Below are 27,787 nucleotides of genomic sequence, written 5' to 3'. Positions count from 1 at the left end.
ATTCATGTATACATTGGGTAATAATCAAATCAAATTATTCAGTGAGTAGAATAGTGATAACCAGAGACTTGGGGGGGGTAGGAAGTAGAAGAAGGGTGAGAGGTTGGTTAATAGGTACAATGTTAATGTTAGGAGAAATAAGTTCTCATGTTCCTCTTTTTCTTTTTTTTGTGAGATGGGGTCTTGCTATGTTGCACAGGCTGGCCCCAAACTCCTGGGTTCAAGTGATCCTCTTGCCTCAGCCTCTCAAGTAGCTGGGACTACAGGTGCATGTCACTGCACCTGGCTTCTCATATTCCTCTTTTAAAAAATCCATTGTGGTGGCTGGAGTTGTGGCTCATTGGTAAGAGCACTTGTCTAGCATGTGTGAGGCCCGGGGTTCAATTCTCAGTACCACATATAAATAAATGAATCTAATAAAGGTCCATCAACATCTAAAAAAAATCCATGGGGGGGGGCTGGGGTTATGGCTCAGTGGTAGAGTGTGTGCCTAGCACATGCGAGGTCCTGGGTTCGATCCTCTGCACCACATAAAAATAAATAAAATAAAGGTGTTGTGTCCAACTATAACTAAAAAATAAATATTTTTTAAAATTAAAAAAAATCCATTGTGGGACTGGGGGTAGCTCAGTGATAGAGCACTTGTCTTGTGTGTGCAAGGCCCTGGATTGCACCTCCAGTATGGAGCAGTAGGGTGGGGGAAAAGCAATGTTGTGACCACATAGATCTCTTTCCTTCTTAGAGAATAAACTGTCCCTATGGCATATGTAACCATGGAGAAGAGGTAACAGATGTGCTTGGGACAAGAGTAGTTAGTTATGAAAAACTACTTCTTTCTCCTGTTATCTATTTTTGGATCTTCTTGGATTTTCATTGTCCAATTCCTTTGTTGAGAGTAGAGAAGGGTGTAAAAGTTGGCAAACAAATAAAACTTTTGACAAATGTAACAGGCTTCTTTCAGACTAGCAGGATAGGGGTATAATAGAGTGATACCCGCCTTCCTTCCATTGTGTGACTTGCTTCATCCACCAAACTAATAGAACCCTATCCCCCTAACCCTCCCTTTTGACTTGAAGGGAATAGGTCTTTGGCCTGGTGCAGCAAGTATCCTGTGGGACCATGAAGGACTATAGTATTGATTGCTTACCTCCAAACACCATCCTTATATGCAACGGTTATTTCTGACTCTCCTCCCTTTGGGGGCATGGGACCCCATCTCCTATGATATGAAAGAGGTTAGAGAGTGACTTTGTGCAATTATATTTTTGAAAATGTTTAACAACTGGCCCTCCAGATGGAAATAAGCCCTGATTTATAGCATTTGCCAACTTCTTCAATGAAAACACCCTTACCATGGCTCACTTCAGATTACCAATGAGACTTGAAGTTGGGAAGAAAAGTGTTTGAGCAGTATGAACAGACTCCAGCACAGCTTTGCCTTTGAAACAGGATTTGCAGTCTTCATTCAAGACTGCCAGACTCAAGGACATAGTCATTTGTCCTTTCCATTGAGCTCCTCAGTTACTCATGTCTTGATGTTCCTGCCAGGCCGACTATGCCGGCTCAGACATCTAGATTTCACTCAGAGTCAAGAGAACTCCCCAGTGCTCTGTGTTCGTCTTTCCTGTTGGCTAACAATGTGTGTTCTCGTTTGATCTTAATTTTGTTTTTGTTTTGCTTTGATGTCTTTAGAAGAACCTGTATTTAAAATCAATTTCATGCACCAATATGAAATTGATGGTTCAGAGAGATTGCATCTTATCTAGGTAAACTTTCTTATGGCACTATTCTAATGGAAGGTAACTGGAATACCTTATTCTTGCAGTTCTGTTAACACTGTTTTCTTTCTTTCACAGTTGACAGGCCTGTCAGAGTATATGCAGATGGAATATTTGACCTCTTTCACTCAGGTCACGCAAGGGCACTTATGCAAGCAAAAACACTGTTTCCCAACAGCTACTTGTTGGTGGGAGGTAAGAATTGCATTTTTCTCTGTCCAGAAAACTCCTTTATAATATGTTTTCTGAAAAGGGTCCCTTTCAGAATTCCATAAGTAAAATCTGACATTGTTAATGCTTCCAATTCATCCTGTACTGGCTCACTTGTTCACTGCCTGAAATTTAAAATGACATTTTAAAAACCATAGGGGAATTATATCATGAGATTGTGTACCATTGATCCTCAGAGAGACAGATTAATAATACCACCAAGGGTAGCTGCTTCACAATTTCCATTAATGCTTTTCTAATGGAATTTGGGGTATGATCCAGAGGCATGATTAAGAGAAAAGCAATACTATTCTGATTTCAAATCTTGGAGAACTACAGAGGTTTAGGATGATTAAGGGCAAACAAAGTCATTGTCTATTTCCTTTGTGCAACCCATAGCATTTGGCACAGTATTGTGCTAATAATAATGGCTTAAGATAGCCCTAATTAGTTGAATTTTTATTCAGTGTGTTAAAGAAATGGAGATTTATGTACCCAAGTAATCTTGGTTCATAATGAAGGGATTGACTTACTTCAAAAGTTTATGGAAAGAGAAGAATGGTTAAATGTAGATCAAAAATTTTCTCCCCCAGAGGGCCTATCTATTTCAATTTGGGCAAAAGGGATAGTACCTGCCTAGTAGGCTTTCATTCTCACTTCTGTAGCTTCTGAAAGTAGCATATGCATTCACTGTGATCAGTTTTTATGGTACTGTATAAAGTGACACCACCCACCTTTATTTATTTATTTATTTATTTATTTATTTATTTATTTATTTATTTATTTACCATCAATCTTTAAACTTCTGTGAGAGAAAAAAAACAGTGCTGGTAAGAGACTGTATTTTTTTTGAGTATTTTGGCATCTTCTGCAAGTTTTAAAAATGCTTTTTGTATATTTAAGAGGAACCATTCTGCATATTTTGCTAAGGGTAGTGATCATGTGGCTATTGAATGGAGTTCTTTCAGAAGGAAGAGGGGTAAAAGGCAGCAGTTAATGGACAAGTCATGCAGAGGACACCCAAAGTGGTCAGAAAACCCAACTCTTATTTTATTCCCATTGTCCTGAGTGGAAAACTTTCTTGATTGAGCATGAACATCTGGAGTCTGGTCCTAGGCTACCAGAAACTTGGGGAAACCTCTGCTGTGTTTGGGTTTTGCTCATTTTGGCAACTTAACCTTGGAGATGGTTTGGTGTGGATCACAGTGAAAGTTTTCTGTACACCTAGTTTTAGACTCACACTTGTCCACACTGAGCCCCCAGCAATTTGTCAGTTTAAATTTTCCTTTCCAGCACTGGATCCCTCAGAGATTTCTGCTGGTGGGTTTCTGCTCCAGTAAATTGTGATTCTCTTTATCTGTCTGTCTCTCCAATGTTGGGGGCAACCCTGTGACATCATTTCTCTGACAAATCTTTGAAGAGTTGTTGATTTTTCAGTTGCTTCTTCTTTTTACTTGTCATTAGAATGGAGTGGTAATGTCTAATCTCCTTACATGCCAGGCAAGAAAATAGAAGTCCAATTTTGACATTTTAAAACAAAATTATTACCTAATCACTTACATGTACCAGTGGCATTTAAAACATATGACACTTTGAAATGTACCATTATTCATTCACAAAATATATCAAGCTCTTTTTGAACTTTCAAATATTTTATAAATTGTCTTTTTTTCTCCTCACATTTATACATTCATTCTTTTCTCTCCTATAATTTTTTTCTAATGGGATGCTTTAGTGCTTGAAATCTTTTTTGATCACTCTATCATATTCTCTGAAACAGAATTATGTATATAAATTAGCACACAACTAACCAAAATACTGCAATATAACTTTTGATAAATAATTATTAAAAATGAACATAAATTTGATCAGCAGTGTGTCTCTTAATGAGATGAGTGGGATCTCCTTATTTGTGAATGTACCTGTGGATAAATATAACTATTGCTAGAATGAGGCAGTGTTTAACATAAATTTTATTCCTATTTTCCTTGTTATACATATATATAATGAAATATTTGGTTCACACAAATGCATATATGGGAATGGAATGAGTTTGTTACAGTGATGCCACTCAATTCTTTGAATTCCTTCAGAGTTACTGGCCCAAAAAACACAAAATAATTTATTATTATTACTATTATTATTATTATTTTGTCACCCAAAGTAATCTATCAAGTGACTATTTGCTAAGAACCTCCTTCAAATTTGTTGCAAGCAATGAATTGGAAATGACCTTACTCACAAAAGGAATTGTTAAAGCTATTAGAATCATTTGCCTTTTCTCTTTCTTGGAATAATAACAAAAGGCTATATTCAAGACTTATCAAATGACTCTTAATTATAACCATTACTCTTTTACTTGAAAGCAACTTATTCAACCAGATACATGCAGAAAGGGCTGGGAGAATGGAAATATTGGTAATTTCATTACACCATTACTAAGCCAGTTTTGTTCTGTGTGTGTGTGCCGAGATTGAACCCAGGGCCTTGTGCATCAGCCCAATAATTTTTGAAACAATTTTATCATTTACTCAAAAAAAAAAATTGGGGCTGTCAGGTGAGGTGGCACATGCCTATAATCCCAGCTATTCAGGAGGCTGAGACAGGTAGATTGCAAGTTCCAGGCCAGCCTGAGCAACTTAGTGAGACCCAGTCTCAAAGCAAAACTAAAAGGGAAAACTTTGGGGCTGCAGTTTTAGCTTACTAAATTTTCAGAGCTTATTTTCTAACCTAATTGGCAAAACTAGTCCTTACATTCAAAACTACTAGGAACCAAGAAAATGTCCTTTTAAATAAAATGTATTAATGCATTTCAAGAGGCTTTATAAAAACCACTGAGAAATAATTATAGAATGGATTATATAAAAGAGAATGTTAAGATTAAAATAATGTAGATCTAATATAATAAATTACAAACAATACAATAAATCAATGTACTTAATTTGTAGTGATGCAATGTAATTTATAGATAAAATTAGATGGCATTAATAAGAAGAGAAACACAATTTTTAAAAGTTATGTTATTCCTTCTCTAATTATTGGTATGTATGTGTAGCAAATTCTAGTGTTTGGCTTTGGGGAATAAAATCAAATATAAAAATAAAAATAATTATCTTTGTTAGATATCATGATTAAAATTTTCCTATGTATTTAAAGATGGAAAGGGAAAAAACCTACTAAAAGTAATTGCTCTGGGAGTATGTAATTTTATTTTTTATTATAAGGAGGCAGAAAATAAACATTTTAGAAGATAAAATAGAATAAGAATTATCTATAAATGGAATATTTTATAATGTGAATTTATAAAGTAGGTTTTTAACTTACTTTTTAAATAATGCATATGGAATCTGGAAAAATCATGTTAATGTTTTGCTCAGACATTTATTCCAATATATCTTTAAAAATTTGATAATTCCAGAAAATATTCCAGTTACATTTCCGAGAAGCAGCAGTACCAGCTTATACAGCTTTGGCTTATTAAAGTGATTTTGAAGTGAATAGCTGGAAAAAATGCTTACTCTTAACTACAAGAGAAAAGCCATTTTTAGGATTCAATATGAGTGTTGAGAATAGCTGGAAAAATGCTTACCCTTAACTACATGAAAAAGCCATTTTTAGCATTCAATATTTCTTTCCAGTGCTCCTTTTGCTTTGAATTCCTCCTAGGCCCTATCCCTAAAGATCCATGTGTTTTCTGGTAATAGTTGGGAGAAGAGGAAGCAAAGTTGTTAGGTCAAAATTTGCATTATTCTCTATTCTACTACATTCAGTTTCTAACACCAAATTTCACCTGTAACAGAAGTACATACATGACAGGGAAAGAGAGGAAGCTTTTATAGGTTCATGGCACTTCAAAGAGTCATTAAATGGGGTTTCTATTTGGTTTGGCCTGAGGGTGAAACCTCTTACCACTTGAAATGTAACATAGTAAAGTTTAGATGGCACCTCTCTTTTAAGAATAAGGCACCTCTCTTTTAAGTAAGGTAAGGGTGGTTTTGGATACAGAGACTTTTTCAGACCCATTAATTTTAGGGAAGGGTGCAATGAGATATTGAGGTTCCAGACACTGATTCTTTTAAAACTGTGTTTGGATCCCTCCTGAAAAGTTTTTGCATACCCCTGAAGGTATGTGTACCCTAGTTTGAGGGGACCTTTGCCTTAGATTATCTTTTTGGATTATCACAAACCAACTTAATGGCAGACAATTCTATACTGAGGATATTCAGAGGGCCCTTGAAGAATAGGTATTCTGTGTTGTCAGTTGAAAGGCTGGCTCTTGATATTATGTGTGTAGTTAACAAATAAAAATGCTATGGTGAGTTAAAAGAGCCTCTCATGTCAATTGTAGCCCCCCTTACATCTACAGGTAGGTTCTTTTTAGGAATTCCCCTGGGTAAAGTGAAGGCTTTACCCTGTGAAGCTACTCTGGTTGGGGCAAGTACATGGACAGGTATTTGGTGCCAATACTTAGTATTTACCAGAAACAATTTATTAAAAGATAGGAAACTGAGATAACTGGAGGTACTGTAGTCTACTTCTCAGCCTTAGGCAGGAGTAGACACCACAACTGTCATGATTTCACACTATGATTATATTACCTGCATATATAATTTCTTGAGCATATAGATAGTAATTATTTGAATTTTTCTGTGCAAGCTTACCTTGTTAGCATTATTTTAATGAATTGAAATGATTCACTTGTAAAGCACTTTTTCTTCATTTTAATTTAAAATTTCATGTCATTTGAAAACAGGTCAAGAAATTACAATTTATAGCAGAATTTTTTCCCTAAAAATATTTTTAAAAGATGAGAGTCCCTAAGCATCTACCTCTGCATCATAGGAGGGGAATAAAAATGGGAGCAATAAATATATTACTACTGCTACTATAGTTAATGTAAATATTACTCCACAAGCTTGTATTTATACTTTATTGAATTTTAATTGAAATGAAATATTCCTCTACAGCTGGGGGTGTAGCTCAGGGGTAGACCACCTGCTTAGCATGGAGGAGGCCCTGGGCTTGAACCCCTGTATTGCAAACAAACAAACAAACAAAAAACAGTTAAAAAAATTCTCAGATTTCATTTTGCATGACTGGTGAGAAACTCAATCACAGTTTTTATTGGGTTCTTTTGACTTCCCCAGAGTCAACAAGTGTCCAAAATATTTGCAAAACAAACCAGGAGAAGAGCTTCTAGTCTTCAACTCAGTGACATTTTTTTTCACTGTCCTCATTGTCCAAGCCCACATAATTATTAGCAGAAAGCAGATCCATTGCAAGTGAGGCAACTGTGGTCTATGCCCAGGTGGGAGCTCCCGTGCTTAGGGCCTCATGTCCTCATTCCTCTTGAGGCTCTTCCACTGGCCCCTGCTGCTTGTAGAATCCACAGTCAATTGATCTTTTCCTCCCAATTTGGAGGAATCTTCTCTCTCATTTTGTTCTTCCTTATAGAATTCCCCCAAGGAGCTCTGGCTTTGTAAAAACAGATGCCAAGAAGACAGGCTGTCTACCAGCAACTTGAACTTTACAACTTCTGCAAGGGAGTTTGTACCAAGAGGCCTGAACACCTACATGGAGCCGGGCAGGGAAAAGACAGAACACAAAACCCAAAGGAATATTCCCATAAATGATCCTGCATTACTGCTACTGATGGCTAACGTCATTGAGCATTACTTTCTGCTCATGTGGATTATCAAATTTAATTCTCAAAACTTCACCATATTTAAAGATTAAGCAACTGAGGCTTGGAGGGTTTGAATAACTTTGCAAGTAGTAAGTAGCAGAGCTGGGATTGGAATCCAAATCTGTTGGGCTCAAAAGTTCAACCCCTATGCTATTTTTTCTTTCCTGCAGGGTATTTCATTTTGAGCGCAGTGAGCTGCCAGGATAGGTTAGTTGCAGCATGAGCTCCCAGAGAGCTCAATGAATTCATCCATGGAATACCACTGCTCACAGTTCTCCATCTGGTTGTCAGAGTGCATTTGCCAAGACTCAAGCACAACAGTGCTGCTTTGGGTGTAATTAATGTTTAGACAATAACTGGTCAGCATGTTCAGCTGCTTCTTGAGGTCACTCCTGGGATATGAAAATAGAGCCCTGTATTGACGTAAACAGGATGTTTGTTTTCTTTGTGATCTATCAGGAGGCCATTATCTTGGTCATTCAGAAGTTACACTAAATTGCTCAGGTGCAGATTCAAAAAGGGGGAAAGATACCATCCAGCCTAGTTTTGTGCTGTTTGATATAGAATATTGATGGATCTGAAATCCCTTTCCGCTCAGTATGATTCTTTTTAAAATTTTTTGTTGTTGTAGATGGATGCAATACCTTTATTTTATTTATTTACTTTTATGTGCTGCTAAGGATCAAATCCAGTGCCTCACACTTGCCAGGCAAGCTCTCTACTACTGAGCTAGAACTGCAGGCCCTCAGTATGATTCTTGATGTAGTATTTTAATAAAGCCCCCAAAGAACATCTAGATCAGTTTTTTAAAATTGTATAGGATAGCCCACCAATCATTCCTGTTTTGGGAGTCAATGAATCAATACGTAGTCATATATGACCCTGCTACCTAGCCTCATCCATCACCTCTTGCTTCTGGGCATGATGGATGATTCAAAAACAGACAGGTTGTTTTACTTAAGTTGTTCATAATATTCATTAGGGGTTTGCACATATTGTGGACATCAGTATCATTCCTGAAGTTTGTCAAAAACAGAGCTGCTTGGGCCCCACTATAGACCAACTCAATCAAACTGTCAAAGAGCAAAACCCACACACATTTGTATTTAACCAGCTCTTTAGGTGATTCTGATACTCATCAAAGTTTTTGAGCCAGCCATATTGTTGGTGTTGTTTTGGTAATGTAAACTGCTACAATAAAAATATCTCAGAAGATATTTAACTAATGTACCACCTATAAATATTTTCTGAGATATTTTATATCTCTGAATACATGTGTGTATGTATATTCAGAGACCCATTAGTCTCTTATTTGCATGTATGTTGTTGAAATGTACCTGCAGATAACTATACATCTATTATTTTAAATAATAATCAACATTTATTGAGCATCTATATGCATCAGGCACCATTAATTCATTCACCAAGTATTTGTTAAGAACCTACTAGAGGCCAGGTATTGTTCATCAGAAAATGAAATGGCTGCAAGTTCATGTCCCCCAGGGAGCTTACATTTTAGTAGGGAAACACCAACAATAAAATTAAATAAGACAGTTGTATGACTGCCAGTGCGATGGCAGGAAGTAATTTGATTGTAACTCAGAATAAATAGGGTGCCAGAGGAAGACTTAAGGGAGGAAAGGGAGTGAATCCCATGGGATTTGAAGCACAACAGTTCCAGGTTTGGGAAATAGGAAGTGCAAAACCCTGCCCTGAGGAAGAGGATCACAGTAGCTTGAGAAAACAGTGAGGAGGCTGGGGCTGGATTGCAATAGGAGATGGGTCATAGAGGGAAGGAGTGGGCAGAGGTCTGGATCTTGTAAAGGTCTGTTAGCCACTAGAAGACTTTGGCTTTTACTCTGAGAGGGATGGAAAGGGTTCTGAGTCTGGAAGGACTTAATCTGGCAGGTTTTAATGAGCTCTTTCTGGATGAGAATAGGGTGTTAGGGGTGAGCAAGACTGGAACCAGTTAGGAGGCCACGGTAGTAATCCATAAAAGTGAGTGGGTCACAATGGGAGCAATGGAGGTGGGGAGCAGAACTTGGATTCCGGGTGTACTTTTTTTTTTTTTTAGTTGTAGTTGGACACAATACCTTTATTTTATTTATTCATTATTTATGTGGTGCTGAGGATTGAACCCAGGGCCTCACATATGCTAGGCGAGTGCTCTACCACTGAGCCACAACCCCAGCCCTCCAAGTGAACTTTTAAAAATTATTTTTTAACTCATGTACCACATCAGGAAATTTCATTCAACAATGGACCAAGTATACAAAGGTAGTCCCATGAGATTATAAATGGAGTTGAAAAATTCCTATTGCCTAGTGATATTTGAGCCATCAGAATGTGACAGTGTAACACATTACTTACCTGTTTATGGTGCTGCCGTATAAATAAACCTACTGCTCCACCACTCATATAAAAATATAATATAAACCAGGCATGGTGGTGTGCACCTGTAGTTGCAGATATTTGGTAGGCTGAGGCAGGAGGATGGAGAGTTTGAGGCCAGCCTTGGCAACATATTGAGACCCTGTGTCAAAAAGCATAAATATAGCACATATAACTATGTACAGTATATAATACTAATAATGATAAAGGACAACTATTCTTCTGGTTTTTGTGTTTATGATATTATACTTTTTATTGGTAATTTAGAGTGTACTTATTTTTTAAAAGTTTACTTAAATAGTATGCTGGGTTAAGCTAGCAGCAGCCTCATTCATCTAATATTTACTGTGTCTCTTGATTGCATCAAGAGACTATATTAATTGATGTCCCTATTATACCATCTAGGTCTGTGTGAGTACACTCTATGATATTCATACAACAATGAAGTCAACTAATGATGCATTTCTCAGAACTTTTCCCTGTCATTAGAAGCACATGACTATCACTGACAGAAAATCATTGTATATATTTATGGGGTACAATGCGGTATTTCAATCATTAGAGGAATATTCAATCAAGCTAATTAACATACATATTACTTTACCAATTTATCTTTTCTGTGGTGAGAATGTTAAAAATCTATTTTAGCCATTTAAAAATATATAATACATTATTATTAACTGTGGTCACAATGCAGTCCACTAGATCAATAAAACTTATTCCTCCATCTAACTAAAACTTTGTGCCCTTTGATCAACATCTTTGCTTTCTCAGGCACATCCAGTAATTTTGCTGATGGTTTGGATGTGGAGTGTAGGAAGGGGCTACAAAAGGAGGGTTTCCAAGAATGCTGAATGTGAATGTGGATTGTGTACTCACTGGTGGCCAGATTTGGTTCTAGGCATGAAACAGGATTTGATCCCAGGAAAATGATCATATTCTTGTTTGTAAACCACTTCCTGTGAACTTAAAATCAGAGAATTTTGCTGAGCACCATGGTGCATGCCTGTAATCTCATCTTCCTTGACTAAACAAAAGATAGGGATAGTGAAATATATTTCATTTTTTAAGGTATTTCAAAACACATCTATGGGAGCTGGGATGGTGGCTCAGTGCTAGTGTGCTTGACTAGCATGTGTAAAGCACTGGGTTCAATTCAATTTACACTGCATATAAATAAATAAAATAAAGGTCCATTGACAACTAAAAAATATTTTTTAAAAACACATTTATGTAAACCCTCAAAAAAATCTTTCCTAAGGCTGATAGTAAATATATTACTACCCTCATTTGAGGGTTCAGGAACCTGAGATCTAGAATAGATAAGTGATATGGGAAGGGTGAACTCTGTAAGATCAGACCTTCTATTTTATGACTTTCCCCTCTTGATTGTATAGGCTAATGTGTAGTGAGTGGACTTTGATCCAGGGAACAGAAGTGTGTTGCAGGGGGTGAGAGGGTTGACCCTTGGGTTACTTAAATATGAATGATCTAGCAAAATAATTTGAACTGATTGGTCAAACCTTCAATAATTCAGGCTTCTTGACTTCTCTCTGCTTTCTCTGTTCATCTGGTCATTTTATTTCCGAATAGTAATTTTCACTGAAGGGTGGGATAGAGAGATAAAAACATATGAAAGTCACATTGGGTAGGTGGAGAATACTTTTTACAAAAGCCTCAGTGGAGAATGCAGTTGTAATTAGCACTAAAATGAAATCCTTATTTCCCAGTGGGTTTAGGTTTGCTTCACTCTCCTCATCCTTTGTTCCTGTAAAAGGCTGTGTTCAATTATGCCAAGCACCTAGTCAGCCTATGCTCCTTTTTTCTTGCCCAAGAAGCAATGTTTGCACCAGGGCACCTGGTAACAGTATTTAATATGTTTGACTGTTTCAGTTTGCAGTGATGATCTCACCCACAAATTCAAAGGTTTCACTGTGATGAATGAAGCAGAAAGGTATGAAGCTCTCAGACACTGTCGCTACGTGGACGAAGTCATCAGAGATGCTCCATGGACCCTCACACCAGAGTTTCTGGAAAAACACAAGGTACTTCTCATTCTCCCGTGTTCTCTAAATAGTAAGATTAGGAAGTCTGGTTCTGCAGCAGATGCTGCAGAATGCCCCCAAACACTTCCAATTTCTAAAAGAGGTAACTTTGGGAGCTGTCATGTGGTGTCACTTGCTATAGCACTTCTCTTCTACCTGATCCTGGGGACTGCTGTCTTATAGATGCTAGAACTAGACTATCCAGGTCCAAATGCTGCCTCTGTCTTCTTCTAATTGTGGAACCTTTTTTAAAAATATTTAATTATTTATTTATTTTGCGGACACAACATCTTTGTTTGTATGTGGTGCTGAGGATTGAACCCAGGCCACACGCATGCCAGGGGAGCGCGCTACCGCTTGAGCCACACCCCCAGCCCCTAATTGTGGAACCTTGAGCAAGATATTTAACTGCACTACTCTCTTACCTTTTTCTGTAAAATGGGATGACATTGGTATCTTCTTCATGGGGCCCATATTGAGAACTTCATGAGGTAATGTAAGTAAGTCAAACACTTGGAAGACTGGCTGGTCTATAGCAAGAGCTGCAAGGATGTCATCATAATCACCATGACTGCCATCATTATTGCTTGCACATTCACAGGCATCCTTTTATATGGAACAAATGAACACACATCTTATCCAAGTCAGGGGCCAGCCTTTAAGGAAAGAACTTCCTATTTCTGATTTTGTGACCCTAAGATTCCTACTGACATAAGATTTTTATTAGTTGAAAACATGAAAAATTCTTTTGATCTGCATCAAATTATGTGCTTTGTATCTCCCTACCAGCCCCACATTAGGAGCTATTCTTTCTTCTCATAAGCAGTACAAAAAAATAAGATTAAGCTGTTCTAAGAATTTTCTTTTCTATTTTTAAATTCACAATGCAGAAGAGAATAGAGAACAGTGATAAATGTGCATGGGTAATAGCAAAGGAGACAATTTTCTAGAGAGAATGAAAAGAAAAGGGAAAAAACTACAATATGATTTACTTCCAGTAATCACTAACATTTTTACTAAGCAGCTATTGTATATTCAACAGTGATAGGCATTATAGGAGATAGTAATAATGATAATGATGGCTGCCATTTATTTACCTTGTGCCCAGCACTCTGCTAAAGACTTTGTTATTATATGAATCAAATTCAATCTCATGACTATCCTAAGAAGTTATTATTAGTATACACTGGAGAGGAGGAAATAAGCTTGAGTACTGAGAATATAATTAATAATAATTTATTAACTCCTTACTACGTGCCAGTAATTATTTTTAGGAATGATTATATATTTATGTCATTTAATCCAGTGATTCTCTATATGGCAATGTCTGGAAACAGTTTTGGTTGTTATAGCTAGAGGGTGCTACTGGCATCTAGTGGGTAAAGGCATGGGATGCTGCTAAGCATCCTCCAACTTACAAGACAGTCTCCCACACCAAAAAGTTATCCAGTCCCCAATGTCACTAATACTGAGGTTGAGAAATACTGATGGAATCCTTCCCACCAACTTTGGAGTTGTGTAGCTAGCAAGTGGTAGGACAAGACTCATACCCCAGCAAATTAAACTGCTACTCGAAACTACCTCTCAAAATAGAGTGAAAGGCTTTGAAAGCTGTGCCAAGAGTTTACTTGATATAATAGAAAACAGGGGTGGAAATTAGCAGGCATTCTGAAGAAGACCAGAAAGAAATTTTGTTTAAAGATGACACCTCTTGTAACTACAATGAGGAGGTCCCGATACAAGTTGGTGTCAGTAATCCAGGTGACAGGGGCCTGGATTTGTTATAGTATCAATGGAGAGGAAGTGATGGGCACAAGCCCATGAGTGCATGTGCATGCGCACACACAACAATGGAACCTGTGGCCTATGTGCTATGGAAAGTGAAGGAAGTAGGGAAAGAAGGTCAATTCCAAGATTTTGGTCTAGGAAAATAGACAAAGGAGGTGCCATTGGAAGTGGGCCCAGTTTTCAGGAAGATGAATTCAATTCAGAACAGGTTGATTTTCAAGTGACAGCAAGAAATGATAAAAGAGAAGAAGGCTGCAGTAAGAGTTAAGAAAGCCTGGCCTGGTTCCCCAGGTGCCCATTCCCATTTCTAAACCACCAATCAGCTATGTGACTTTGGGCATATCTAAGAAGTTATCCCATTTCGTCACCTTATATCCTAACTGAAGTAGTACTATATGCACTACTCACTTCACAAAGTTAGGAGGATCAAATGAAAAAACAGACAAGTTCATTTTCATGATATAAAATATGACCTAAGTATGAGTGACTATTGTCTCATTGGGACAGAAAATGGAGACTTAGGTTCCTTTTCATAGCAGGAATGATTAAAGTCTGAGAAATGGATGAGTTCTCTGAAGGAGAAAGTTTAAAGGCAAAAAAAAAAAAAAAAAAAAAAAAAGATCAAGAAAACTTATTGTCAAAGGCAGAAACCTACTGTCATCAAAGGAGAGGAACCAAATATTTATTCTTCCAGTTCCGGTTATCTCTTGGAAATGGAGACAGTTGTAAATATCTTTTAGTCAAGGATTCAGATCTGTGATATAAATGTAACATATGATTGCCCTATTTCAAAAAGGCATTTAAAAAATTAATAGACAAGGGAAAGGAAGTCTAATAGAAGAAGGAGACTGGGAGAGGGGAGGGAGGATGGGGGGAAGGGAGGAAAAGGAATGATCATGAACTGAAATCAATTTCCATGCATGTGTGAGTTTGTTGAGATGAACCCAAATACTATGTATAACCATAAAGCTCTAATTTTTAAAAAATGTGTTTTGGAGGCACCAGTTCTTTTTGAATCTTCAGACATGAACATCCATTCTATTGGTGATGTCACTCTTCTTTCCAACAGATTGACTTTGTGGCTCATGATGACATTCCGTATTCTTCTGCTGGTTCTGATGATGTTTACAAGCATATAAAGGAAGCAGGTGAGGCATCCCCCTGTGATCATCTGTCCACCACACCAAATAATCAGGTGTTAGAAGAGACATCTGCCCTAGGACTACAGCATAGATATACAGGGCACTGGAATGTCGGGTGTCTCCCAAGCAACTTCTACAAGCCTCTGTTGACATGTGCTAAGGCTCAGTCATGGCACAGACACTATTACGACATTTATATAAGAGTTAATCAGGCCTGGTATTGTGGCTCAGTGGTAGAGAACTTGCCTAGCATGTGTGAGGCACTGGGTTTGATTCTCAGCACTGCATATAAATAAGTAAAAAATAAAGGTATTAAAAAAAAAAGAATTAACCTGAGCACCAAAGTACTCAACCTCAGGTCTGAGGCTCAATTTTATGGCTCATCAGATTAAAATCATAAAATGTGAAAAACCATCCCTGTGTTAATTTCATGACTTTCCCATTCCAGGGCTTATGGTCAAACATTCTATAGACTGAGTCTGCTCAGCCTCTGGTTCTTAATAATTCCAGGGACATCTTTGAGATTTAGAAAAATATTTTCATGCTTGCCTTTATTAACTCTTCTTTTTCCAGTGAGCCTTAAAAACAGCCTGTGTTAGAAGTCAAAGGTTTAACATGTTCTCTTGTAATCTCAGCTATATGTACCTCCTATTGAAATGATGGAGGTCTTAGTATCAGTGGGAACAGTGCCTCAGGACAGACATGATGCTAGAAGTGAAAATGACACTGGATAAATAGTTCAGGGAATTATTCTGTTACATAGAAAGTACTGATTCTCCACAATGGTGTTCTGGCTTATTCCCACTTGTTTGGGGCCAATTAGGGAAGCTCCATGCCACTCCCAGCAGGGATGATAGTCAGGCTTGTACCATCCTCTTAGTAATGGCTTCTCAGGGTTCAGGAGCATTGGATAGAAATGTGAGCACTGACATTCTTAAATCCCAATCTTATTTGTAAGGAGTTCTGAAAAAAGGAAATTCTTTACACTTCAAAGTTGGAAGGCTTCTGAGAAGCCAGGAAACACAGTATGGGAAGAAAGGGGAAAGAAGTGGTCAGTTACATGAAGATGGATTTTATGACATGGGGTGATTGAAGACTTTTTTAAGTCTTCATAAGATCTGAGCAGTGAGTCACCTGCCCCTTCCCTAAAATTACCATAAGGACCTCTGTTTTTTCAAACTTAAAGATGCCTACACATCATCTGCAGGATCTTGTGAAAATTCAGATTTGGATTCAGGAGGTCTAATGGGGCCTGAAATTCCCATTTTTAATGAGCTCACAGGTTGCTAAAAGCGGCAGATCCATAGACCTTATTTAGAGCCCCATGGATCTAGATGAGCAATTAGGGTCCAGTCACATATCCCCCAAGGCTAACTGAATCACTTGTTTCCTGGGATTACTCAGCTACCTTGCAATGTAGGAACAAGCATTAGGTGCTGATTTTCTTTTGCAGTGAGTGACCTCTAGTGAGTGAAAAATAAGTTGCTTTTCTGATTTTAGGGAATAAAATCAATGCTGAGTTCCAATTGGGTATTGGAACAAGTCCAACACTTTTCTAACTCTAGCAATCCAGCATCTCTATTGTTGAGTAACAACATGAGTCCCAAATTTAGTGGCTTGAGTCTATTTTTCTCTTGATTTTGTGGGCAGGATTTTAACAGAGGCTCAGATGGGTGCTTCTTGCTTGGGCCTCTCATATAGTTGTAATCTGATGTTGGTAGGGGCTACAGTCCTCTGAAAAGCTATTGGGCTGGGGCTCCCAGCTTGCACACTTACATGGCTGGCCTTGGATACTGGTCAACAGGGAGCTCAGTCATGTTTGTCATTGGAGTACCTAAACTTGGTCTCTCAGTGTTGCTTGGGCTTCTCACAACATGGTAAACTGGGAGGAACTATCTAGAGCATGAGCAATCTGGATAGAAGCCACAAGACTCCTTCTGACCTACCACTGGAAATCACACAGCATCATGTCCCTTTCTATACAGTACAAGCAAGTCACCTGAGCCAACCCAAATTCCAGGGAAGGAAAGGGAATTATGGCCATTTTTTAATCCACCACAATTCCTTTTCCATATTAAATAGTCAAGTGGTATTTTACTTGTTCTGGGTCCTAAGATTCTGTATGACTTGTCATGTACATGAGGAATCTTCCTTCTGGTCCATTAATCTGATCTGCTGATTTCTCACCAGGAGGGAAAGTCACAGCAAAGATCTATTTGGGGCCTAGGTAGAGAGGACCAGAGTTCATTGTGGATAAAGATGCTCAGAAAGGGCCTGAGCATCCACATTTGACTTTTACACTCTAACTGTGGCTTGTTTTGAGAGTAAAAAATCACTTTAAATGAAGCCAGAGATATCAAGAACATGAATTAAGCTTTACAACACTCTGCTCTGCTTGTCAGAGCTACACATCAAAACCCTGTAGCAAGGCTTGGTGAAACGATGGAGCTGAAATGAAATAGACTGTAAGGTCCACATTACTCATCATCATTCTAATATTGCCTACTACTGTTGAAAGTTTCCTTCATTAACATGTGCTTTGCTGCTTCTTAAAATAGCTCCATAACCAAATGCTGCAGTTCTGAAAAGCATGATAAAAAAGGTTCTCTGATCATGCTCATTACTGAATATTTTTAGAAGAGCAATAATTAGGATTTGGAGGAAGCCGGGTGCCTCATTATGTCAGCAAAGGGCTTGGCTTCTTTCAGAAACCTACCTCCTAACCAGCCAAAGCAAATCTCTCCCCAGCCCCAAACCTACTTTCAGTTACCCAACCACAGACACTTCACTCTCTGGCTTCAAAGAAAGGGTGAGCTCATGTCACCAATGTCTAAATGACTTTCTAAAATCTGTTCATAGCTAGAGTCCTCTTAACCTCATAGCAGACTAGAGCATGGGAGAAATATCTACCTGCTAAAAGATGGAATGAATTTCTCACGAGAAAGCTTTCCACTGCTCCCACCAAGGTGGGGATGTTGTTCCAGCACCTACCCCCCGACACCAGTTTGAGACTACTCAGGGTTCCTCCACTCACCAGAGCACCCTACACACTTGGGTCAGTTTCAGTGCTATATATGCCCATGTGTTTAGATATTTGTACCCTCTGCCTTCCATTTATTTTTCTGTTTTTTATTCCACTCCCCTAAAGGGTGATAAAACAAAGTTTTTCACCTGGTGGCAAACCCTAACTCAGTCCTCTGAGTCACAGAACATGAAAAACTGAATGTTCCGTCCCTAACATCAGTAGCACCACTAGCAGATGACATCAAAAGAAAGTTTCAGAAGGGACATCCTAGTTGGGTTTAGAAGACTGAAAAATTCAGGATGAACCAGGTCATTGAGGGATCAATATTCATCTAGTCATTCATTCAACAGTGTTCCTATAGTGTCTGCTTGTCACCCAGTGCTAAGAACATAGAAGAATTTCTTCTCTCATGTATCTTATAGGCAGGTGGAGGAAAAAGTTGTTCTATGAAAATCTTGCAGTATTTGAAGGCAAAGAGCAATGGCACATGGGAGGGAATAACAAACAAAAAGTCCTGGTCTGGGGTTGAGGGATTTCCTTGAGGAAGTGACACCAGACTGAAACCCAAAGAATGACCAAGAGTTAACCAGATAGATTGTGTTTCTGACAGAGTTAGCAGAGGAGAGCCAACATTTTCAGAACACTAAAGTTTAGTATGGCTGGGCCAAGGCAGGCACAGTGTATTTCCCAGCTCCTTAGAATACAACAAGAACAAAATCTGCAGATCTGCAGCACAGGAGTCTTACTTTAGGGAGTAAAGGGGAGAGGGTCTGAGATGAGGCTAGAAAGAAGCACAGAGAAGAGATCATGCAAGCTGCTTCAGAACCAAATTAAGGATTGGGCTCTAAATTCAGAGGACAGTGGAAAGCCAATAAAGGGGTCTGAGCAGGCATATTTCGAAAGCTCACTCTGAGCCAGGCACAGTGGCACACTCCTATAATTCCCAAAACTCAGGAGGCTGAGGCAGGAGGATCCAAAGTTCAAAGCCAGCCTCAGCAATTTAGAAAGATCACTCTGAGCCAGGCATAGTGGTGCACACCTATAATTCCAGTGGCTTGGAAGGCTAAAGCAGGAGGATCGCAAATTCCAGGCCAGTCTCGGGAACTTAGTGAGGTCCTAAGCTATTTAGTGAGATTCTGGGCATGTAGGTCAGTGGCAAAGTGTCCCTGGGTTCAATCCACAATACTGAAAAAAAAAATCACCTTGTAGATCTTGTTATGTGGGTTGAAGTGGGATGTCACTTAGTGATAGAGCACTTGTCTAGTTTTCATGAAGCCCTGGGTTTCATTCCCTGCATCACACACACACACAAGGATACCACTGGAGACTGCTTTTGAGGCTCTTGCTGTGATATTTGAACAAGATTGTGTTGGATTGATTAAGGATGAGAGAGAAGAAAGGTGGGTGAATTAGGAAAACTTTTTGAAAAATAGGTTGGTGATTGGAAATTGACCAGATATGGGGACTGAGGGCAAGAGAAAAGGCATAGATGAGTCCCAAGTCACTGTATCCAGCTACCCCATCTCTCAGTTAAGAAGACTAAGGTTAATAACTTGCCTTCCTAGGGTTTGAATGACTTGCCCAATCCTGTAAATTGAGGACATGCTACCTTTGTCCCTGGGCTCTATCATGCTGTCTCATGTGTGATGTCTCTAAGTGGTTGTAATGATATTGGGTAGAAAGATCTTGGTTGCCAACATATTATTTCAGTTGACAACAGAATTTTGAGCATGAATCCACTTCTATCTTAATATTTATGACCTCTTTATAGCCTGTATTGGTTGGCATACACAAACATATCTTTGAAGACTTTAAGAAAGTCTAATAGAACTTACATCTTTGAAGACTTTAAGAAAGTCTAATAGAACTTACATCTTGGCACCCTCCGTGTTTATTTTACTCAGTCCCGTGTATTCCACATGAAAGAGCTTTTGAGTGGTAAACTGCCATGCAGAGTAGGCTCTTGGATAAAATCATCCAGAACCCCACAGACATGTTCTTAGAACAGAGATAACAAAAGCAGTATATTTTCTCTTCTTTTCCTTCAGTATAATATGACACAGACTTCCTTGGAAGAGGAGGAGTAGCTGTGATGTGACTAATTCATTGACTCAGTTATTCTTCACTCACTTACTCATTTGATTTGCATTTATTGAGCACCTTCCACATGCTAGACACAGGGGCACTGAGCTCAGTGCTGGGGATGAAAAGACAAGGCATAATCTGTGCCTTCAAAACGTCTGTTTCTATGTGGAGTCAGATATTAAAAATCCCTTTGTTAACAGAAGATGTGTTTATGTCTAAAATGTTGTAGATTCTGCCTGGTAATATCAGAAAATACTTCCCAAAGGTAGAACCTTGAAGCTGGACCATGCAGGATAAGGAGGAGCTCTGTAATTGATATGGGCAGGGAAGTGTTATCCAAGGCAGAAAGGATGGGCTTGGCATGAGTCAACTCAGGAGCCAGATGAGTGTATGGTGTACCCTGGGAACAGGCCTGGGATTACTCCACAGGGTTTATGGTAGGGGGCAAGTGTTTGGAACTGAGGCTAGAAGAGTTGGGGCCACACCTGAAGGCTTTCCTGACAAATTAAGAGTTCCAACTTTGTCCTGGAAAGGAGGACCATGAAACAAAATGGGTCAACCAAACTAATCTTAGTTTTATCTCCTCTCCTGTTTGAACAGGAATGTTTGTTCCAACCCAGAGAACAGAAGGCATCTCAACATCAGACATCATCACCAGAATTGTCCGGGACTATGATGTTTATGCCCGACGCAACCTCCAGAGAGGGTACACAGCCAAGGAACTGAATGTCAGCTTTATAAATGTAAGCATGCCCCTCCACATCCCCTGAGGACCACCACATCACACCTTCACCACTACCACTGCAGTCATCTACCAAGGGGTTACTATGTGCCATGCAGTGTTCTAAATGCCTTGTATTAGCTGGGTGCTGTGGAACATGCCTCCAATCCCAGAGACTAAAGGAGGCTGAGACAGGAGGAACACAAGTTTGAGGCTAGCATCAGCAAGTGAGACTCTGTCTCAAAATAAAAAATAAAAAGGACTGGGGATGAGGGATTTAGCTCAGTGGTAAGTGCCCCTGGGTTCAATTCCTGGTACTAAAAATAAAAACAAAGCTGTGCATTTATTGTCCCATTTAATCCACATAACAACCCAATGATGTGTTTTTATCCCCATTTTACAGATGAAGAAATCAATTTCCAAAGGGGTAACATAAGTTAACCAATGAGCTTCCTCACTTCCCTTCCCTCATCCCAACCTCCCTCTTAAGTTTTCAGACCTGAGTAAAGGTTTACTGGGAAATCTTGTCCCTTGCAAAAGGCAAGATTTGTCTTTTGCTTAAAGGGAAAGAAGGAGGGTGAGGGGAAGCAATGAAATGCTAAGCCCAGAGAAAATGCTTTCTTGTTTTAACATTTAAAATTTTTCATTTTCTTTAGGGCTTACAGCTGCTCATTAGAAACCTTAACAACCATTTTTTATTGTCCAGAGAAATTACAGCTGCTTAAATAAAGTCTAAAGTCTTTGACCTGTTTTTGTATTTCTACTGTATTGTTCCCACAGAGGTGTTGTTAGTTTAATAATAGAGCAACTGTTAAAACAATCTTTAAAACAAGCAAAACAAGCTGTTCCAAAGCAAAAGGGCAGCCCCATGGCTGGAGGTGAAGTTAGCAAGTCTGGACAACTGTATTTGCCTGGCGTCCAAGGAGCAGATACCTTTGATGAAAACAAGAGTCCTCCATACATACCATACATACAGAATTCCAACTCCCAGAAATAGATACGATACTTTGAAAGAGTGATTTGTCTTCAAAACTATGTATTTACACCAGGTGGTGCACACCTGTAATCCCAGCTATTGGGAAGGCTGAAGCAGGAGGATCACAAGTTCAAGGCCAGCAACTCAGCAACTTAGCAAGACCCTGTCTCAAAATAAAAAACTAAAAGGGCTAGGGATGTGGCTCAGTGGTAAAATGCCCCTGGGTTCAATTCCCATTACCAAAAATAAAAAAAGAATAAGATTAAAAAAAAACTAGGTACTTATCATTACATGCAGACATAATTATGCAGCACTTACATAATTGATACTGGTACCTTCAAAATAGGAGAGGTTCATTAATTGTAAATCAGTGATTATTAATTGTCCTCATGAGGCAGAGAGCACTGGGAGTCCAGGCTCTGTTGCTTCGCACAAGCCGGGCAACAAAATGGAAAATGTCGGGTTCGAGTGGCACCAGAACAAGTGGCTGAAAAGAATTCAGTCATAGTGATTATTTGGTATCTTACAGAGAATAAAGCCCTGGTTATTTCAATAAATTAAACTGTCTGTTCTTTTAAATTGAATTCAGTCAACCATCCAAGCATGGCAAGCCATTTCCAAAAGTCATTGCTCATTCTTTTTAAACGGTCTTTCGATAAGCCACTTAGCTCAAGGAACCGTGCAGACAGTGTGGATGCGCTCACTGCCTTTCTGTGACAACAAACCTGGCCGTAGCTCAGAGGTGAAATTGAATGTGTTGGATAGGCGTGTAGATGAATCACAGAACCTCAGAAGTGGCAGGGACCTGACGGGGGCCAGTCATTAAGTCTAAGTCCCTTGATTCAGAGATGAAGAAAGCAGAACCCAGAGAGGGAACCTGGCCAGCATCCCTCAAGTAAGGGAGAGGTGGAGGTGGCAGCAGGTCCCAGTATCATGACTCCCCAGCCTAGTGCTCCCCATTGCTGCCCATGAGATCTGTACATAGCAACCATCTCCTGTGCAAAATGAACTATGGAAGACAATGATGTAAAGTCAACAGCTAAAATGTCTTGAGAGTTTATCATGTGCCCATCTGAGTGTTTTACCTGGATTATTTCACTTAATCCTCATGATAAGCCTATAAGATTGGGTATAATGACCTCAATGAACACAGGGGTGAGAAAACAGAGGCCCAGAGAGGTTGAACAACTCACCTGAGGTCACATAGTAAATGATAAAAGACTGAATGACTTCCCACAGCATATATGTGTGTGTGTATATTGCTGAGGTGTGACATATACATAGCTCATACCTCACCCTGAGGCTACAGTAAGGTTTAGAAGATCTAAGTTAGGGATCCAAGGAAGATCTGTATCAGTTTCATAATATTCAAGGTGCTTTGGAAAATTCTGAATTACAAAATGAACTTGAGTCCCACATAGTGAAGAAAAACAATGTCTTTTACCCTTTTAGTGGAAAACATGATTTTATGGCTGAAGACTCTTTGCCTCATGTTATTTTCATTGTTTTGATATAATGTTCATGATGTAACACAGATAAATGCCAGTGACATTTAATCTCAATGAGACAGTCAATGTATATCAAACAATTGCAAAATTCCAGGCATGTGCCAAGCACTTGTATGCATTGTCTTATTTAATTTACCACCATTTTACAGATTAGAAAACAGGTTTAGAGGTGACATGACTTGCCCAACACACAGTGGCTTTCAGGCATATAGATAGACAGCATTGCTGCATAAATTCCCTAACAAGAAAATTCAAGGATCAGAGATGCTATCAGAAGAAAAACTTTCTTCATCACCAAGGAAATTGATGCAGTCCAACTAGCTTATTGGAAAATATCATTACAACGAAAATTTCGGTATAACACACAGGTTCAAAAACTCAGTGAATGGCCCACTTATTGCAAGCAATATTGGTTTTAACAATGTCCTAGCTAACCAGAAAACCATTCTGTACACAATCTGTACTTTTGTGTAAGTACCAGAAAAATTGAGTGAGATATTTGCCTAATAAAGGGCAACTGTGGGGGCTGGGGTTGTGGCTCAGTGGTAGAGCACTCACCTAGTATGTGTGAGGCACTGGGTTCAATCCTCAGCACCACATTAAAAAATAAACAAAATAAAGGTATTGTGTCCATCTACAACTAAAAAAAGGAATTCTTTTTTTTAATAAAAGGGCAACTGTATCTTTTTTAATTTTTCTCTTATATAAGTGAATTTAGCTCATAGACATTTAACAGAATTAAAACAACTTGTACTTCCCTTTACATATCCAAATAGATTAATGAAAAATGACTTTCTTATAAGAATTGCCCTTCCTGTCAATCTAGCCCTTGGGAAATGGCAACATCCTGACTCTTAATGTTAGAAACAAATACAAGTTGACATAAAATGTGACCATTAGTGTGAATGATTGATCTCGCTCATGCCCTCTTGGATAAATCCACTTCTTTCTTCTATAAATTTTGACCAGGAAAAGAAGTACCGTTTCCAGAACCAGGTGGACAAGATGAAAGAAAAGGTCAAGAATGTGGAGGAAAGATCAAAGGAGTTTGTTAACAGAGTGGAAGAAAAGAGTCATGATCTAATTCAGAAGTGGGAAGAGAAGTCAAGGGAATTCATTGGCAACTTCCTAGAACTGTTCGGACCTGATGGAGCATGGGTATGTAATTATTTCACTTAGCCCCACAGGAATGAGTGTTTTTAGTTTATCTTCCTTTTCATGGAGCACTATGTCACTCCCTTATTGAGTTATGGCTTTACCTCTCAATATTGTACACAGTAGCACCCAAAGGCTGGGCTGGTCTCTTTCTCTTCTTTGTCCAGAGGTTCCTAGCCATTCAGTAATCATTGAATGACAGTTATTGCAGAGTTTAGTTCTGTAGCTTATCCAAGTCTCCCAGTTGGAGATGATGTAAAGCTTGAGATTAAGGGTAAGCAGTCATTCACTGGCAGCATGGAGCTTGTGTTGCAAGCCAAGGCCAGTGGCTCTTGGATCAACCACAGATATTTATGTTTTGGGGAGGAGAATGCAAAAGAAGTACAGCTGCTTTGGTTACCTTTTGTTGTCAGGAATCTTCCTCTTTTTTCTTTTGGAAGAGAGAAAGAGAGAAGAGGTAGAATTTTGCCTTGTAGCTGTGCCCATCGTGACCTTTCTTATTTTTTTTCTTTTTAAAATTTTAAAAATTTGTTCTAATTAATTATACATGATAGCAGAATGCATTTTGATTTCAGCACAAATTTTCATTTCTCTGGTTGTACATGATGTAATGTTGCACCATATGTGCAGTCATACATGTACCTAGGGTAATGATGTCCATCTCATTCCACCATCTTTCCTACTCCCATGCCCCTTCCCCTTTGCTCAATCAAAGTTTCTCCATTCTCTCCATGCCCACCCTCATTATGGATCAGCATCCATTTATGAGAGACAACAGCTGGCCTTTTGATTTTTGGGATTGGCTTACTTCACTTAGCATGATATTTTCTAATTCCATCCATTTACCTGCAAATGCCATAGTTTTATTCTCTTTTAATGCTGATTAATATTCCATTGTGTATATGTACCACAATTCCTATTTTTTTCATGGCGTACAAGGGTTAGGACAAATCACAAAATCTTACGGACTGAGGCCATGAACTGAGAAAAAATATAAATCATCTTCTTGCCTAAATTCTATAGACAATTTTGAATGATAACTATGGAAAGGGGAAAAAAGAATATTCTGAAAGCCACCTAGATCTCCATTGGTATTTCTACCATTCTTGCCCTTCCTGAGGAAATAACTGTTATTGTCAGTAGAGCTAAGGAGGATTCTATGAAACAAATACTTTTAATGCTGACTTTCCTTGTAAAACAAAAATACATGATTCCTCTTGCTTTTTCTGATTTTAAGTAGCCTACATTTCCTATTATGATATGAAAAGTCTCTAATGAAATCCACATTGACTTAATTATTTTATTGTTGGGTTTTCATTGATGCCTCTGCTTGTTTGAGCTCATTCATTATAGGATTATCTAAAAGTAAAACACTCAATAATAGAAAAAGAACAATGTTTGGGAAGAGATGGCTTACTTAAAGCCAAGTGGCCTCAAAGTGATTATAGAGGTGGATGTTATAGGCCAACTTTGTCCTATCTATTTGTCTGAGTTTGAAAAGGAGAGGTAGAAATTTTGCAAGGGCTGTTTGAGCTCTTAGTAACTTCTAGAAAGAGCTGGCAAGAGTGGAAGAGCCAGGTACTGGGTTCCCTTTCATTTTCCTCAGGCCTGTTAAAAATTTCAGTTCCAACAATTTAATCCATGACATTTATTAATGTTCTAGTCTGTGCATGGCACTATGGAAGAACACAAAGATAGACAAAGAAAGACTCTGATCTTTAGAACATGAAGTCGGAAATTTCTCACTTGATCTCATGCATAACTTAGTGGTTCATGTTTTCACAATTAACTTTTTTTTTTTTTTTAATGAAACCATATAGGTATTCATTTGCTTACAGGGATTCAGAAATGTGTGTCTGCTGAGAGGCCCTCATATTGTAATACAAGGGGTGGATGTTTTCTCCATTTGGGGTGAGCAAACGCAGTAAAAGGATATAATTTTGAAGCAACTTTATGGCCCTAGTCCTTTCAAGCACCCAGTGAAGGCAAAATAGTAGCTGGAATTGTTCTTAGGGAGTCTGGTGACAGTGAGCTGAGGTGATTTTTAAGAAATGAAACCCAGCTTAGAGACTGGAGGTTTTTCTTTTTCAAACTTGCTATTAGTGTCAAAACTGTTATTAACATTAATTTACTGTATCAGCCAGACTTAGACATTACTTTTTTCCTGTTGACATTAAAAGTACGGAAATAGTACAAGGATGTTAAACGCCAAGATAAGTAATTTGCTTTTCATGAATATGCTATTATTATAATAATTCTTTATTTGTGGATTTGGGACTGGAACTCATTTCTTAAACTAGAGGATCTGCATTACCTGCAAATACAGTACTGATACAAATTACCCAAACTTGGAAAGGCACAAAATAGAAAGATTTAAGGTACAAAATTTGGGACAGCTGGATCAGTATGCAGCATAATATGTAGCTTATAGTGGGTACTCCATAATGTTTAGATAAATGGACATATGAATGAATGGATGTGTGAGATAGACCCATTCACAGAATCTTCTAGCATTTATGAAGGATATGATGAGGACTGAACCTCCTTCTATACCATTAGTTTTTCATTGCTTATGGTGCCAGATTACATTTTTGTATTTGGTGGATTAAATTCAATAGGCGGACTTAGTTTGCTTTGCTCTCAGCAATATTTTAAAGTTTCTTTTAGAGAGGGCATGAACTTCTCTACTTTTTCATGGTCACATCATTCCCCATAGCTTCTCCTTGTCCCCCAACCTGATTTACACATTTATGCTGCCCACCTGGCTCCAGGGAATATTTGAATTTGCTCCTTATCCACTGTGGGAGGATACTGCATAAGGAGGTGAATATCAGGAAGTAGAAACATTGGGGGCCATCTTGTAGGCTGTCAGCCACAATGGCTTCTGAAAATTTAAAGCAAGCAATCTTTTTATGTCTTAAATGCTATAATGGATTATCTTTGCCCACTTATTCAGTTTGATTGGTGAATTATGAGAGTACAAGCTGTTGTTTTGCAATCTCATCACTCTACTTTTTCAACTACTTTTGTTGATTCTTCTTCTCTTTCTCCTTCTTCTCATTCTTCTTCTACTGGGGATTGAACCCAGAGGCACTTTACTCCTGAGCTATGTCCCCAACCCTTTTTATTTTTTGAGACAGGGTCTCACTAAGTTGCTGAGGGCCTCACTAAGTTGCTGAGGCTGGCCTGGAATTTCAATCCTCCTGCCTTAGACTCCCAAGTAACTGGGATTACAGGCATGTGCAATTGCTCCCAGTTTGATTCTTCTTCTTCTTCT

The 27,787-nt window shown here is 38.6% G+C and overlaps 1 protein-coding gene across 4 annotated transcripts in view; it reads left to right on the top strand.

The window, feature by feature from the left end:
- The window catches only part of Pcyt1b (phosphate cytidylyltransferase 1B, choline), a 90,506-nt gene that overhangs the window by 51,803 nt on the left and 10,916 nt on the right, over window positions 1-27,787 (top strand). For all 4 annotated transcript variants that reach the window (XM_048796307.1, XM_048796309.1, XM_015488094.2 and 1 more), the window contains exons 3-7: window positions 1,857-1,973; window positions 11,959-12,110; window positions 14,968-15,046; window positions 20,751-20,893; window positions 24,325-24,513. In XM_048796307.1, coding sequence (XP_048652264.1) covers window positions 1,857-1,973; window positions 11,959-12,110; window positions 14,968-15,046; window positions 20,751-20,893; window positions 24,325-24,513 — 680 coding nt within the window. The remainder of the gene's footprint in view (window positions 1-1,856; window positions 1,974-11,958; window positions 12,111-14,967; window positions 15,047-20,750; window positions 20,894-24,324; window positions 24,514-27,787) is intronic.

Source organism: Marmota marmota, unplaced genomic scaffold (assembly GCF_001458135.2).
Source record: "Marmota marmota marmota unplaced genomic scaffold, marMar, whole genome shotgun sequence".
In the NCBI taxonomy this organism is placed as follows: domain Eukaryota; kingdom Metazoa; phylum Chordata; class Mammalia; order Rodentia; family Sciuridae; genus Marmota; species Marmota marmota.
Note: the sequence above shows the minus strand (reverse complement) of the source record. Positions and strands in the feature narration are given on the sequence as shown.